The 18,442-nt window shown below is 29.8% G+C and overlaps 2 protein-coding genes across 8 annotated transcripts in view; one reads left to right on the forward strand and one right to left on the reverse strand.

Annotated features, from left to right (window-relative positions):
• LOC143071866 (uncharacterized) overlaps positions 1-18,442 on the reverse strand; it is a 61,707-nt gene that overhangs the window by 31,525 nt on the left and 11,740 nt on the right. The gene's annotated exons all lie outside the window — the stretch shown is intronic.
• LOC143071008 (uncharacterized) lies at positions 745-8,997 on the forward strand. Its single transcript, XM_076245097.1, has 6 exons — positions 745-931; positions 1,650-1,660; positions 1,939-2,061; positions 4,695-4,843; positions 5,539-5,659; positions 7,932-8,997. Exons 1-6 carry the CDS (start codon positions 745-747, stop codon positions 8,208-8,210), a joined length of 870 nt encoding a protein of 289 aa, XP_076101212.1. The 3' UTR covers positions 8,211-8,997.

Here is an 18,442-nt window from a genome sequence, read left to right on the forward strand (position 1 = left end):
TGTCCCACTTCAAATGCATTGATCATCAAAAAAAAAGGGGGGTTCCAATCCCCGGAACCCTCCCCCTGGATCCGTCACTGACACATATATCTATATAAAAAATAACCACAGTTAACCTTCTTTCTTACAACCCGCTATGGAGTGCCAGAAATTGCTTATATTAGACTCCGCTGACCAGTGCTCATTAACTAAAATTACACTACCTATGAAAATTGGGAATGCCTACCAGTGCTCGATAATTAGCCTCAGAAAATTGAGAAATGTTATTTTTGTGAAAATAAAACAATTTTGAACTAAAATATTTGTTGAATTTATTCCTTAAAAGGGTTTTTACAGGAAATGTAAATTTCGAATGCTCTTTACTTAACATGAAATTAATTGCAGACCATAAAGCCAAAGTGGTGAATTGAAGTTAAAAATTAAAGATTGCTCTTTTAATCAAGTTAAAATGAATATCTTTTGGTGAATATTTTGTAAGTAGAAATAACATGACGGTTAACAGTAAAAAAAACTGTGTTCAATTATCGATCACTGGTCAGGAGAGTCTATAGGGAATCGTTATAATTTTACAAGCCTCCAATACGGTTCCAATTCAGTCTTGCATTTCGATAATTAGTGTAACTCTTTTTTTTTTCAAAGTTTGACTTCTGTAGTCAGTTTTTACATATAACCCTACTGTTGTCAATCAACTACTCAGTACTCAGTCAATGTATCTTAAAATGTAATCAATTTGTTTTAAAAGGTATGTCTAATACTGATGAGGAGGAAATCCCATGGTGTGACCTCTTCGTGGATTATAAAAGCCCGTACTATGGATGGGTGAAAGACATTGAGACAGCCGATTCTATAGTGGAGGAATTTTCTCTGGCGACATCTACTACATACGCAGTGCCAAGATGTACTAAAAGTTTTGGACAATTTTCTTTGAGTGGTTAGGTATATACATTATTTACTTTCCGAAAGAAACATCCTTTTATTATATTATTCCCCATTTATGGGCATTATGTTTTCTGCCTTTTATTATATAATTCCCCATTTATGGGCATTATTTATTCTGGTCTGTCTGACCGTCTGTCTGTCAGTCAGGCTTCAGGTTAAAGTTTTTGGCAAGGACATTTAAACTTAGTACACATATTTCCTTTGATATGATATTTGTAATTTTAATATCAAATTATAGTTTTTACCCAATTTTCATGGTCAACTGAAAATAGAAAATGAAAGTGCTGATGGGGAATCTGTATACAAGGGACACATTCTTTTTATCTGATATGTCTTGACCAGGTTGACATCCTCTATCCATAAATTTTGATCACACGATCCACTGCTGTAATTTATTATGTAAGCTAACGATAGTTTTGTGATGTTTATACATGTATTGTTCCTTAGTTTGTAAATAAAGAGAAAGGAAGAGAAAATTGAAAGGTCAATCAAGAGGGTTCAAGTCAAAAGAAATAACAAATTTGAGAAAATGACACTGGAGAAAAAAGAAATCCAATCACCTATATTTATGCAAAAAAGGGACCCCATCCCAAAACTGATGTAAATTTATTTAATTGATGTTTTTGTCAATTTACATTTTGTTTCCTAATGTTTACAATTCTTTAGAATCAGAATAATACTTCCATTGCTTTGTTTGCTTTTGATTTCAGAACCATGCTCAGTCCAGCATTTTGTTCGCTGGGAAGATGATGGTGCTGTCACCCATGGTTCCCACATTCCTGTCCAGGACACCCCATTTTTTATAGCTGGTCACAGTTTGATGGAATGTTACCAAGGGCCAAATTATAGGCAAAATAAAAATGGAAAAGTAATATTTTTTTTAAATGATTTAATTAAAAAATTATATAGTAAAGTTCAATTCAGTAATGATTACATATCAATAATTTTATTAACAGTCTTTTGAAAAATAAATGTTTTAAGCTTTTAAGATTCTTTTAGGAAAATGAAAATGACCACGTCTATAAACAAGCTGCACAGAATAAAAGAAACACTGGTACAAAAAAGCTGGGTTGCAGTGCAGCAATATACATGAGGGAGATAGTTTTCTTTCCACAGTACAAGGTAAGGAAAAATTCAGAAGCTAAGTTATACCATTAAACTGCACATATCATCTTCTGATAAATCCCAATCTAACTGCTGTAAGATGTTTATACACAACATTTAGATTGTGATTCCTTGTATACATCATCTTAGAAATATTATATCACAATCTAACTGCTGTAAAATGTCTATATACAACATTTAGATTGTGATTCCTTGTATATATCATCTTAGAAATATTATATCACAATGTAAGTGTTGTAAAATGTCTATATACAACATTTAGATTGTGATTCCTTGTATATATCATCTTAGAAATATTATATCACAATCTAACTGTTGTAAAATGTCAATACACAACATTTAGATTGTGATTCCTTGTATATATCATCTTAGATATATTATATCACAATCTAACTGTTGTAAAATGTCTATACACAACATTTAGATAGTGATTCATTGTATATATCATCTTAGAAATATTATATCACAATGTAAGTGTTGTAAAATGTCTATACACAACATTTAGATTGTGATTCCTTGTATATATCATCTTAGAAATATTATATCACAATGTAAGTGTTGTAAAATGTCTATACACAACATTTAGATTGTGATTCCTTGTATATATCATCTTAGAAATATTATATCACAATCTAACTGTTGTAAAATGTCTATGCACAACATTTAGATTGTGATTCCTTGTATATATCATCCTAGAAATATTATATCACAATCTAACTGTTGTAAAATGTCAAAACACAACATTTAGATTGTGATTCCTTGTATATATCATCTTAGAAATATTATATCACAATCTAACTGTTGTAAAATGTCTATGCACAACATTTAGATTGTGATTCCTTGTATATATCATCTTAGAAATATTATATCACAATGTAAGTGTTGTAAAATGTCTATATACAACATTTAGATTGTGATTCCTTGTATATATCATCTTAGAAATATTATATCACAATGTAAGTGTTGTAAAATGTCTATATACAACATTTAGATTGTGATTCCTTGTATATATCATCTTAGATATATCATATCACAATCTAACTGTTGTAAAATGTCTATACACAACATTTAGATTGTGATTCCTTGTATATATCATCTTAGAAATATTATATCACAATCTTACTGCTGTAAAATGTCTATATATAACATTTAGATTGTGATTCCTTGTATATATCATCTTAGAAATATCATATCACAATGTAAGTGTTGTAAAATGTCTATATACATCATTTAGATTGTGATTCCTTGTATATATCATCTTAGAAATATTATATCACAATCTAACTGTTGTAAAATGTCAATACACAACATTTAGATTGTGATTCCTTGTATATATCATCTTAGAAATATCATATCACAATGTAAGTGTTGTAAAATGTCTATATACAACATTTAGATTGTGATTCCTTGTATATATCATCTTAGAAATATTATATCACAATCTAACTGCTGTAAAATGTCTATATACAACATTTAGATTGTGATTCCTTGTATATATCATCCTAGAAATATTATACCACAGTATACCTGCTGTAAAATGTCTATATACAACATTTAGATTGTGATTCCTTGTATATATCATCTTAGATATATTATATCACAATCTAACTGTTGTAATATGTCTATATACAACATTTAGATTGTGATTCCTTGTATATATCATCCTAGAAATATTATATCACAATGTAAGTGTTGTAAAATGTCTATGCACAACATTTAGATTGTGATTCCTTGTATATATCATCTTGGAAATATTATATCACAATCTAACTGTTGTAAAATGTCTATGCACAACATTTAGATTGTGATTCCTTGTATATATCATCTTAGATATATTATATCACAATCTAACTGTTGTAAAATGTCAATACACAACATTTAGATTGTGATTCCTTGTATATATCATCTTAGATATATTATATCACAATCTAACTGTTGTAAAATGTCAATACACAACATTTAGATTGTGATTCCTTGTATATATCATCTTGGAAATATTATATCACAATCTAACTGTTGTAAAATGTCTATGCACAACATTTAGATTGTGATTCCTTGTATATATCATCTTAGAAATGATATTTTATGGAGAAAAAAACCAAGAAATCAAATTTGTTCAATTTAACCTTTCCAGCTAACTTTACCCCAGAAACAAATAATTCACCCTGTCTGTCAAAATATCTTGTAAGAACAAGTACTACTGAACCACTTGAAGTACATATTTCAATAAAACTGTACACAAAGGTTTCAAATTATTTGTAGACTTGCCCAAAAAAAGATTATTCTTCTTAGAATCTTCAAAGAGAAGATAATTAAACTAGTACTTTGACATTGCATGTACCTCATTCCTGGGAGGGGAACACTGGTATCCTTTAATATATTTTCTTACACTATATGTCTGAATTCACCAACAGTTTATATATGTAAGTTTATAAAAAAAAAAAAAAAAGATTCCATAATAATTTAAAGTCCAATATATGTATATATTTATTCGTTAATTAGGATGAGCGATTTGAACTCATGGGATCCTCATATAGAAATATAGGTTGCTAACTTTCTATTCTTAAGGATGATGTCATTAACACTGCATTCATAAATTATGTATCTCAAAACTCATCTTTTCCTTGTAGGTAAAATTCTCAAGATACACTTGGATTTTCATGCCTATAAACAAATCTCAAAACCACTGGATATTACTGGCAGCAAATATTCCAACTAAAACTGTATCAATACTGGATTCCATGAATGGAAACAATGACAAATATGTACAACTTTGGAGGTAATTCCATTAATTCTTAAAGAAAATGAATGATGCAATTCCTTGAACACAACACAACCAAATAGTGCATTTGAAGAATATATTGAGCACTACTATGGACTCATAAGAAAAAATATAGATTTAGCCCTTAATAAATTAAAAACTTGAAATATTTAATATTTAATCATCATTTATTTGACCAATGAAATTGTTTTCAATTAAAACATGTTTTCAATTACGCAAAGTGTTTTATTAATGCACAGAAGATATCTCAACTGTAAAGGATGTTTTAAGTTTTAAGTTTCTGATTCTTATACTTTATGTAGAGACTGGTGATATAGTATAATTGTACATGCATGAATCGGCGATATATGCTATATAGCTAAAGATAACATCATTATTTATATTAATTCTCCTGAAGACAAAGTTTGTGTATCAACAAATATCATGGTTTCCTTCTGCTTGTGAGACCTAATGTTCTGAGTTTCTCTGATATATACAATTGATTCTCATTTTAATATCACTTTATGGAGATGCTCATATTTTCAAAACTTTTAGTTTCCATAACTTTTCCAAAATATTTCTTTATTGGAAGTAGCATACACTATCAGTTAAAAAAAAATAGTATGTCAGTATCATATGAGTTATCTTTTTCTCTGACAACTAATTTTCATGTACTTGTATTTTGTATTTTAATCAAGAAAAACATTTTGCAGGAATGACATGAAAGTAAGAAGTGAGAAAATAAAACAGGATGTTGATAGTAATTGGAAGAAAGGAAATTTAAAATCCAGTCAACAAAAAGATGGCCATAGCTGTGGACCATTTATTCTTATGGTAAAAATAACCAGGACATGATATACAAATGTTGACCAATTCTCATATTGGCTTCATTATTATTGAGTGCCACTGTTTGAGTGTTTTGTGGATAGTATATATGAAACAACAAAATTAATGTCATCTAAATGTTGTATATTGACATTTTACAACACTTACATTGTGATATAATATATCTAAGATGATATATACAAGGAATCACAATCTAAATGTTGTATATTGACATTTTACAACAGGTATACTGTGGTATAATATTTCTAAGATGATATATACAAGGAATCACAATCTAAATGTTGTATATAGACATTTTACAACAGTTACATTGTGATATAATATATCTAAGATGATATATACAAGGAATCACAATCTAAATGTTGTGCATAGACATTTTACAACACTTACATTGTGATATAATATTTCTAAGATGATATATACAAGGAATCACAATCTAAATGTTGTGTATAGACATTTTACAACACTTACATTGTGATATAATATTTCTAAGATGATATATACAAGAAATCACAATCTAAATGTTGTGTATAGACATTTTACAGCAGTTAGATTGTGATGTAATATTTCTAAGATGATATATACAAGGAATCACAATCTAAATGTTGTGTATAGACATTTTACAACACTTACATTGTGATATAATATTTCTAAGATGATATATACAAGGAATCACAATCTAAATGTTGTGTATAGACATTTTACAACACTTACATTGTGATGTAATATTTCTAAGATGATATATACAAGGAATCACAATCTAAATGTTGTGTATAGACATTTTACAACAGTTAGATTGTGATGTAATATTTCTAAGATGATATATACAAGGAATCACAATCTAAATGTTGTGTATTGACATTTTACAACAGTTAGATTGTGATATAATATTTCTAGGATGATATATACAAGGAATCACAATCTAAATGTTGTATATAGACATTTTACAACACTTACATTGTGATATAATATTTCTAAGATGATATATACAAGGAATCACAATCTAAATGTTGTATATAGACATTTTACAACACTTACATTGTGATATAATATTTCTAAGATGATATATACAAGGAATCACAATCTAAATGTTGTATATAGACATTTTACAACAGTTAGATTGTGATGTTATATTTCTAAGATGATATATACAAGGAATCACAACCTAAATGTTGTGTATTGACATTTAACAACAGTTAGATTGTGATATAATATTTCTAGGATGATATATACAAGGAATCACAATCTAAATGTTGTATATAGACATTTTACAACACTTACATTGTGATATAATATTTCTAAGATGATATATACAAGGAATCACAATCTAAATGTTGTATATAGACATTTTACAACACTTACATTGTGATATAATATTTCTAAGATGATATATACAAGGAATCACAATCTAAATGTTGTGCATAGACATTTTACAACAGTTAGATTGTGATATAATATTTCTAAGATGATATATACAAGGAATCACAATCTAAATGTTGTGCATAGACATTTTACAACAGTTAGATTGTGATATAATATTTCTAAGATGATATATACAAGGAATCACAATCTAAATGTTGTATATAGACATTTTACAACACTTACATTGTGATATAATATTTCTAAGATGATATATACAAGGAATCACAATCTAAATGTTGTATATAGACATTTTACAACACTTACATTGTGATATAATATTTCTAAGATGATATATACAAAGAATCACAATCTAAATGTTGTGCATAGACATTTTACAACAGTTAGATTGTGATATAATATTTCTAGGATGATATATACAAGGAATCACAATCTAAATGTTGTAAACAACAAAATTAATAACACCACTTACAATTGACTGTGTATGATAGGTCTAATATATTGACTTGGATGTTCCTGGTAACTTTTAAGTTCTCCCCCTCCCAAAAGAATCGTTTAAATATGAACTGAAAGAAAACTGGAGACTATAGAAAATGCTATATTATCCTTAAGTGGGTCAAAACTTTTCTTTCAGGGGTAGCAATTCCGTTTGCTGAGCCGCCTAGCCTCTCCCATACCATACGGCTAGCAAATGCAGACAACAAAATACACAATAACACATGATTAAATTCAAAAATGTAAATATAGGGAACAAGATAAATTAAAGCATATAAACAGTAAACAATAAACACAGGACTACTAGGAGTTCTTGACATGCCAGCTCTAGACCTCAATTGAATTGATCCAAAGATTATGCCTAATATTATGTATCTTGTTTCAGAATGCACTAGCTCTATCACAAGGTCTTGAACCCAACCAGTTGACTCAAACAGCAGCTCTTGTGATGAGACAGCATGTGACAAATAAAATTATAGAAACATCTAGAAAACCAAAGGCACAGGGGACAATTTGTGACATGCTTGATTGTAAGGAACCAATTAAAGATGCATGGGTTCAGTGTGAAGTGTGTGGGCGGTGGCTACACTTCAAATGCATTGGACTGAAGACAGAGCCAATAAATGATTATGTATGCATTGTTTGTGACTCACAATATAAATAAGTATATAGAAGGTTCTTGAACTGCTATTTAAAAAAAAATGCTGCCTTTCCTTTGACCCTTTGTCAGTCTCTTGTTTGATACTGTATATGCGATAAGTTAGTTCTTACTACCAAAGATGGTAGTAGTATGTGCTATGTATAAAAATATTGAATTTGAATATAATAATATGAATCAATATGTAACAAAATCAGGATAAATTTGTTACACAGTGTCAATTTAGAATTTCGTCTCACCCGATATGAATTTTATTGACCCGATAAATTCTCGTATTAGGACAATTGCACACTGTGTAAGTAATAGTATCAAACAAGAGACTGATTAAGGTTTAGGGAAAGTCATCTTTTTTAAAATAGACCATCAGCAAAATTGGTAAATATGTAAAAAATATGTAAAAATTTCAAAGCTGTTCTTAATGCGATCTAACATTATATGTTTTATATAAAGACTCTACATGATATCAGGTCAGTTTTGGGTTATTAATATGGGAACAATAAATTCTTGTCAGGAATGTAACATTTGTTACACTCCTGACATTGAGTTTCTGATGTAGTTTATCTAAAACACAATTCAACATAATTCCTTATAACAATATTGGTAACATCTTAACAATGTAGTGAGAAAGTCGGAGAATAGTCAATCTGTCTTGCAAAGTACTTTTTCTTGACACTTTTTATCTAAGAATCTGAAAAAAATAGTGTGTTATATACGCCAGACATTGTTAAAAGTTTGCTTTTTGCTTAATAAATAAAAACAATGCAATCAAGTGACTAAGGCAGCAACCATTTGATTTTCTGGGGGGGGGGGGGGGGCTATGGTTTTTTTTGGAAAAAAAAGTTTGTTTCCAGTTTTTGGAGAAAAAAATAATTTGTTTTTGATTCTGAGAAAAAAAAATTGTTTGTTTCACCCTCAGCTGCCACTATATGTAATGCTAAAATTGAAAGAAAAAAATTGTTTCGACTTGTCGTGAAAAAAATAGATTGTTTTTCGCCACAGGCGAAAAAAAAAGTTTGGACAGAAAAAAAAACCATAGCCCCCCCCCCCCAGAAAATCAAATGGTTGCTGCCTAATAGGAATATTTGTGAGATTGTAAATTTAAAATTGATATCACTAATTTTCTGTACATTCCATTTAAAACAGAATTATAGTTGCTGAAAAAAATATGTCAGGAGTGTAACAAAAGGATCAAAAATGTATGTTTGAAGAAAGCTTAAAATTGATTGAAGCAATTGGTCTGAAATTTTCAGAGGATATAAAGAGACCCTTTTTTTGTAATTTTTATATAAAGTTTTAAGCATTTGCAAAAAGAAATAAAAACTTTTTGTTATAGAATATTAAAGAATACACTAAAAATTGGTGAAATTTACATATATTTAAAAAAAAATAATCCTTGTTTATGAGGGGAAAAATGGCAGGAAAATCATCTTTTACCTTTAATGCATCAAATAAAAACATTACATCGATATATTTATACTTATTTATGTTTGTAAGTTGATATATATATAATAGCAGTATGTTGATTCCTTTGAAAAGTTGATGAATTCTTATGAGTAAAATGTTGTAAAATGTTTTGTTTTTATTTTTTGCATTAACATATGGTAGTTTTGTAAACTTGAATGTATATGGATTCAAGTAGAATGATAGAAAATATATTTGCAATGACTTTATTTTTACCATGTTTGTCACATTTGGGCATCATAATTTTTTAAATAGCCCCAAAATTCGTTTTTGCTTGTGAGACAGAAATTTGAATTCAGAAATGTACAAATGTATTGGTACTAAGTACTCTGTAGTTTCTCACATTATTTTGTATAGACCTTTGTGCGAATAAAGTTTGATTTCATTAATGTTCTAGTAAGCATTTGAGTTTATTGTCCCTTTCTTCGCCTTTTTTCATGAAGTTAAAATTAACCAAAAGTTATATTGCAAAAAACAAAATGATTGAAAATTCTTTTAATGTCCTCAATGTTTTTCCATTGTATATTCTGCAATTTTGACAATGTGAAATGGTTATAGGATACTATTGTAGGATTTCTTGAGGTTCGTATACTGTGATATGTGCAGAACAAAATTGGAATAGATGAAATTGACATTTAAGTTTCCTTGTCTTTCAAGAGCTGTAAAATTGACTAATAATTCTCATATTTGATTTATAACAATGTCAAAAAATTATTTAATTATCAAAAGTCTAAAAAGTCTTCTGATGTTCTTATTTATAAGCGATACAAACATATATAAATATATATACAGTGAACTCAATTGTGTAATTGGATTTTTAGTGGTCTGTTTAATATCATTATATAGATTAAAAACGTATGTTAATCATGGTTTTAACCTGTATAAGATTTTTTGTGTGTGGATTGAATCACTCAATCAAATGATTTGTCTTTGTTTCACTGTCATTGTTGTGTTCTTTTCCTTTAAATGATTAAACATGTATAATTCATCTCTAGCTAATAGGTTAAATTATAGTTCACATCAATAGGAATGCAATGAGGTCAATTATTCACTTGTAAGTGAATAAATAATTTATCATCAATGTTTCTAAGCTTATTTTGACAAAAATGTACAATGCTGACTACTTTAAGCAAATTATTATTCCACTATTTTAAATTCCATTAATAAATAAACAATAAAATGATATTTTACATTTTGTATATATCTCGTAGCTAGTGCCCCTTTAGGCAAACTGTTAGTACAAAGGTAAAAATATGAAAATTTCTTATGTGTAACTGGCATGCATGTGAGATATATACATGTATTGTTCAATGCATTATTCATTTGTTAATAAAAGAATAAATGAAATTTATAAATGCATCATTTCTGTTCTTTTTATATTGACATAGCATATAGCATTATTTTAGCTCATTATTCCTCAAATAATATTGGTCCAACAAGGGGGAAAAAAAGATGAATCAAAAGCTTATATAAAAAGTCAATATGTACTCGAAGACAATAACAATTGAAACCAAGGAGTAATTTAACAAACACAAACTGAAATAAAATCTTGGAGCCAAACCAGGTGCAGCAGAAAGGATAACGGATGTCAAGTTGGTTCAATATTCAACATTCAACATTCAACATTCAAATTTTTTTTTTTTTTTTTTTTTTTTTCTCGTATCCATTTTCAACATTCAACATTCGATTTCAACATTCAACATTCGATTTCAATATTCAACATTCTGTTCAACATTCAATTTTTTTTTTTTTTTTCTTTTTTTTTCTCGTATCCATTTCAACATTAACCATTCGATTTCAACATTCAACATTCGATTTCAATATTCAACATTCGATTTCAATATTCAACATTCAACATTCAACATTCAATTTTTTTTTTTTTTTTTTATTTTTTTTTCTCGTATCCATTTCAACATTCAACATTCGATTTCAACATTCAACATTCAACATTAAAAATTTTTTTTTCTTTTTTTTTCTCGTATCCATTTTCAACATTCAACATTCGATTTCAACATTCAACATTAGATTTCAATATTCAACATTCAACATTCAACATTCAATTTTTTTTTTTTTTTTTTTTTTTTTTTCTCGTATTCATTTCAACATTCAACATTCGATTTCAACATTCAACATTCGATTTCAATATTCAACATTCAACATTAAATTTTTTTTTTTTTTTTTTTTTTCTCGTATCCATTTTCAACATTCAACATTCGATTTCAACATTCAACATTCGATTTTCAACTTTCAACATTCGTTTTCAACATTCAACATTCGTTTTCAACATTCGATTTCCAACTTTCAACATTCGTTTTCAACATTCAACATTTCGTTTTCAACATTCGATTTTCAACTTTCAACATTCGTTTTCAACATTCAACATTCGTTTTCAATATTCAACATTCGTTTTCAACATTCAACATTCGCTTTCAACATTCAACATTCGTTTTCAACATTCAATTTTCAACTTTCAACATTCGATTTCAACATTCAACATTCGTTTTCAACATTCAACATTCGTTTTCAACATTCGATTTTCAACTTTCAACATTCGTTTTCAACATTCAACATTCGTTTTCAACATTCGATTTTCAACTTTCAACATTCGTTTTCAACATTCAACATTCGTTTTCAATATTCAACATTCGTTTTCAACATTCAACATTCGTTTTCAATATTCAACATTCGTTTTCAACATTCAACATTCGTTTTCAACATTCGATTTTCAACTTTCAACATTCGATTTCAACATTCAACATTCGTTTTCAACATTCAACATTCGTTTTCAACATTCAACATTCGTTTTCAACATTCGATTTTCAACTTTCAACATTCGATTTCAACATTCAACATTCGTTTTCAACATTCAACATTCGTTTTCAACATTCGATTTTCAACTTTCAACATTCGTTTTCAACATTCAACATTCGTTTTCAACATTCAACATTCGTTTTCAACATTCGATTTTTAACTTTCAACATTCGTTTTCAACATTCAACATTCGTTTTCAACATTCGATTTTCAACTTTCAACAATTCGTTTTCAACTTTCAACATTCGTTTTCAACATTCAACATTCGATTTCAACATTCAACATTCGTTTTCAACATTGGATTTTCAACATTCAACCTTCGTTTTCAACATTCAACATTCGTTTTTAACATTCAACATTCGTTTTCAACATTCGATTTTCAACTTTCAACATTCGTTTTCAACATTCAATCTTCAACTTTCAACATTCGTTTTTAACATTAAACATTCGTTTTCAACATTCAACATTCGTTTTCAACATTCGATTTTCAACTTTCAACATTCGTTTTCAACATCCAACATTCGTTTTCAACATTCAATTTTCAACTTTCAACATTCGTTTTCAACATTCAACATTCGTTTTCAGCATTCAACATTCGTTTTCAATATTCAACATTCGTTGTCAACATTCAACAATCGTTTTCAACATTCAACATTCGTTTTCAACATTCAATTTTCAACTTTCAACATTCGATTTCAACATTCAACATTCGTTTTCAACATTCAACATTCGTTTTCAACATTCGATTTTCAACTTTCAACATTCGTTTTCAACATTCAACATTCGTTTTCAACATTCAACATTCGTTTTCAACATTCGTTTTCAACATTCGATTTTCAACTTTCAACAATTCGTTTTCAACTTTCAACATTCGTTTTCAACATTCAACATTCGATTTCAACATTCAACATTCGCGTTTTCAACATTGGATTTTCAACATTCAACCTTCGTTTTCAACATTCAACATTCGTTTTTAACATTCAACATTCGTTTTCAACATTCGATTTTCAACTTTCAACATTCGTTTTCAACATTCAATCTTCAACTTTCAACATTCGTTTTTAACATTAAACATTCGTTTTCAACATTCAACATTCGTTTTCAACATTCGATTTTCAACTTTCAACATTCGTTTTCAACATCCAACATTCGTTTTCAACATTCAATTTTCAACTTTCAACATTCGTTTTCAACATTCAACATTCGTTTTCAGCATTCAACATTCGTTTTCAATATTCAACATTCGTTGTCAACATTCAACAATCGTTTTCAACATTCGATTTTCAACTTTCAACATTCAACACTCGATATCAGTGTATATTTGAGTCCATTCGTTTTTCATTTTGAATTATCAAAAACAAAAAAAACAAAAACGAGAATGTGTTCATTGTTCGAAAACCAATATGAAAAACAAAAGTGTTTTCGTTTTTCGGTTTTAATTTTTCTAAAACAAAAACAGAAAACGAAAGTGTTTTCATTTTTTGTTTTTCATTTCACTAAAACCAAAATGAAAATAAAAGTGTTTCCGTTTTTCGTTTTCGATTTTACCATTTTTCGATATGTAATGTAAAATGTTTTCCTTTCTTGTTTCAAAGTCATTGTAAATAGCGCCAATGTAGAGGGCGATATAACCACTCCGGTGTTATTTCAACATAAAGTAGACGAAATAGACCGCATGACTTCTGAATTGAAATACGGTGATAAAGTAACCAAAGACTTTCAAATTGCCTTGTTTATACCTTTCATAAAGAATGAATTATCATATTTAAATATTAAACGAATCACAAATTTAAATTGTACAATATAATATTACGATACATATAAATGGTACAAATAAATAGGTTGGTTACCACATGACACTTATAAGGGAGGTAATTACTTTTTAAAACTGACAAAAAAACTAGCCTGGTCGTTAAAGTATACTTGCACAGCGGTTGTCAGATCAATACTATTTTAATCAAAGATAATGTCGACGGATGCAAAAGTCGTAAACAATCTGGACACGGGTGCGTGAACTTTACTTTTAAGTAAGGTCGATCTAAGATTATTAGAATTGATGACCATCTGCCAGTATTTTCAGTACCGTGAACATCGAGGACGATAATGTGTTTTGCTTGATAGATTGATTAAAAAACAAATTTCCGCAATTTCACAATTCAAACCTGGACAAGCATTCAATTATTATGGCATTCGGAGCCTATAGGGTTTTAGTTTTGCGTATTTGTGAAGGCTATATATATGGTGACCTGAACTAGAGGGCGTTGATGGGGAATTATGTAATTGAGAATAGTTGACAAAAAATATAAATAATAGAAACAATGGACCAAAAAAGCTAGAATAATGGTGTTAAAATATAAAGAGAAGAGAATAATTGGCAAAAAGTATAAAGAATAGAGAAAAATTGACAAAAATATCAAAGAATACAGAAATTAAGAACCCTGAATCCAGACTATCATACTAGATGCCTTAATCAATGTTAGTTTGACTCTGGGAGATTTTTATTGGTTTTTATACGGTTTTTCTTTATTTCGATGTCTATTAATTAAGATACGAGCTTTCATTATTTGCCAACATATTACATATCACATTATAAAAAATACTTTAAATTGTATAGTATGCAATATAATTCACGGTCAGTCGACTTTTAATTATAATATCATGTTATATCAACGATTGAAATGATTTTAAAATATCTTTAGATCGCAAATAGTACTCGAAATTGAACGGACCTCTTTCCACACGGAATTCGAATAATGATAGTTTGTAATCAGATTGACTGCTTATAATGCAAAAGACACATTAATAAACAGATTTTTAAAACGAACAATACACACTGATCGTTTCTTTATTTCCCAATGTAAATGAAAGGAACAAAAACCAATACATACCACAAAAAGTAGAGGAGAAATTTAAACATTTCCGGATCTATTTCTTGCAAAATGACCCCCAGCAAAGATTTGCGTAAGGAAAGATGAACCTCATGACTTGAAAGTCAGGCCTTAAAGCACTGCCTTTAAAAAATTACTATTATTTTTTGCAAACTACCATAGATTTGCGGGTAATTGTTCTGCATAAAACCACATTGGAGTCCACTTTTTTTTCAAGTGGACTTAAGCTAACCACCCTACCCTACCATTACCGAAAAGATTATAAAACACATTTCAACGGCAATACTTTTGTCCGCACAATGTGTAAAGGGGAGCTGGGAAGGATAGCTGATGTCTACTGAAGAAAAAAATCAAAGCTGCTGTTCGGCTTATTTTATTTTTAAAAGATAGGTCCAAAGTCGGGGTCGGACACCCAACCCAACCCTTACCGAAAATATACTGAATGTCAATGAAAACGCAACACTTGGTTTTTCAAAAATAAAATATATATTAGAAATGATAATCTTTCAAAATAAATTGTTCTTGAAAATTAACAATTTTAACAATAGATCGATGTCAAACAAAAATGTTTCATTGTCACCTTTCGGGCAAAATTGGTAAACGAAACATCCAATTTCGAATCATCAACTCACAGTCATAACAAAAAATGTTACAACCCCGTGGTACAGCACCGTGGAAATGATCATACCGGACGTTTAATGTGATCCCGAGGAATGTTATTCCACTTGTCCCGCAGAGCAAACTCAAGCTGACTTTATGATATTGGTGGTGGTTTTCATCGTCTCAACCATGTCAAATCTGATGCAAAATTTGCTCGATCGGGCCAAAATCCGGCGAAAAGCATGACTATTGTCCAAGGCGGGTGCCAAATGTCTATGTAAACACAACTGACGGTTTTTGGTACATAATGAATGATTTTTGGTCTACATAATTCGATGTTTACGCCAGACGGCCGTTTAGATGTCACTACGGGAAGACTGTGGTGCGCTTTAACAATTTCTGCGCAAATGGTGCTTTACTGAAATTGCTCCAAAGGTTCTTATGTGACCACCATTGAACTCTCGTGACCTTTGGACAGCCATCAGAGTCGATATCGGATATGTTAAAGACCAAATGTATCGGTCTTGCTGAGCGTTTCTTGCTTTTTGTACCCCGGGATGTGGCTTCTCATTAAATGATCAATTTTGGTTGAATTTGTGGATGATTTAGGTTATTCTAGAGGCTACAACTTCAGTCTTCTCGTTATTGTATGCTGTGAAGGGCTTCATTGGATCATGCCCAAAACTGCATGTCGCTGGTTCTCAGAAAGTCCTGGCATTTACTCAGGTGTTTATTGCAGTTTCTTTACAATGAGGGCGGGAAAATTCATGACATTAGCCAAGCTTTAAATGACAAATTCGTGAAAATGGTGCGTATGTTGAAAAGCGGTGAACTCGGTTTATGTCCATTCAAAATAACCCTTACTTCGCATTTGTTCCAAAAATCACTCAACCGTAAAGTTGTCGATAATTGTCTTAAAAGTCATTTTCAACCAACTATACAAAGTTCTAATATAAATAAAATAAAAGTTATAAGATTTTTTTGAAAAACAAAAGCGTTGCGTTTTCATTGGCACTCAGTATATAATAAAAATTGTCCGCACTAGGTGCAAAGGGAAGCTTGACAGCAGAGGTTTACAGTTGAAAAAATCCAGGGTGTTGTTCTGCTTAGTTTTTTCTTCTAAAGTAGGTCTCAAGTTGAGGTCGGATACCAAGCATAACCCTTACCGTATAGTTAATAAAAACAATTCTGCGGAAATACTTTTATCTGCACTAGGCGAAAACGTAAGCTATAGATATAGGGCCTACTTGATCCAAATTACAAGTTAGGGAGCTACCATTTGATTTTTAGGGGGGGGCTAGGATGAAATTTGAAAAAAATAGGCAGGACAGGAGTTTTGAGTAAAAAAAAAGGCAGGATGAGACACTTGCAAAAAAAAAAGTCAGGACGACAATTTAGGTAAAAAAAAAGTAAGGATAAACTAAAAAAAAAAGGCAGGACCGAACAGAATGAAAAATAAAAAGGCAGGACAGAGATTACAGCTAAAAAAAAATGCAGGACAAAATTTTTCATCCTAGCTCCCCCATAAAAATCAAATGGTAGCTCCCTTAGGGTATAGCTAGGATTGATTTTTTAAAGCTAATAAATAATTTCCTTGCCCACCATACTTTGAATACAAAAAATAAACCTTTGGTCTAATCATAATTAAGCGAAATCCACTAGTTCCGAGGTAGAATGTTTTGTAAAATCAGTTTTGTGTGGCAAAAAAAAAGTTAAAAGCACGAGTGCAACTTTCTTTTCTTCTAAAGCAGAACAATGATTATTTCACAGGATGCCGAGAATATGGAAGCTATATATTTCACACAATAGAGCAATTTGCCATCATTTAAAAATAATCATAACTATTTATACGGTTCTATAAACACACAAAATTGTTGACTTTTTAAAATGTAAAGCGTGCTGAGTATTGAGTGTGTAGACAAAGGTAATATCATTGGTTACCTTTCTTGTTAAATCGTGAAGTCATTTATAGGTAAGGTATACTACCCTTCTGTGGAAGTAGCCTAGTCCTACAGACAGTTTGATTGGTTATATGTCGGACCAGTCTGCTCTTAAAGGAGGGTAGTTTATCTAACCTAATAATGACTTTACCATACAGCTAGCAAGCAATCTAACCAAGGATACCACCTTTGCCTACACACTCACTGAATCGGCTGTAACGTCTTTACATTACATGTTTTAACACCTTGCCAAATTATTGGGCTCCAGTAAATGTTTGGAAAATTACGTCAATGTGCTTTCCCAAAGGGTTTTATGCAGAACATTTACCGGAAATCTATAATGGCAGTTTGTAAAAATAATGTCAAAATCGAAATGTAACTGACAAAAGAAGATACATACATTAAAAAAGGTTGAGACAAAGGCCAAATAAGTTTTCATATTTCACATTCTTGCGTGTCTTATAGTTATCAGACGGTCATTATAGAGTTTACAAAGTAATTTAATACTAAGGCAAAAGTTAATGTAGATTATCATTGG

Source organism: Mytilus galloprovincialis, chromosome 4 (assembly GCF_965363235.1).
Source record: "Mytilus galloprovincialis chromosome 4, xbMytGall1.hap1.1, whole genome shotgun sequence".
Taxonomy (NCBI): domain Eukaryota; kingdom Metazoa; phylum Mollusca; class Bivalvia; order Mytilida; family Mytilidae; genus Mytilus; species Mytilus galloprovincialis.

Excerpts from the sequence above, each read along its gene's own strand:
- LOC143071008 (XM_076245097.1), top strand. The coding sequence starts at position 745 with ATGTCTAATACTGATGAGGAGGAAATCCCATGGTGTGACCTCTTCGTG. Across the intron at positions 2,062-4,694 it reads TTTTCTTTCCACAGTACAAG|GTAAAATTCTCAAGATACAC; the intron begins GTAAGGAAAAAT and ends TTTTCCTTGTAG. Across the intron at positions 4,844-5,538 it reads AAATATGTACAACTTTGGAG|GAATGACATGAAAGTAAGAA; the intron begins GTAATTCCATTA and ends AACATTTTGCAG.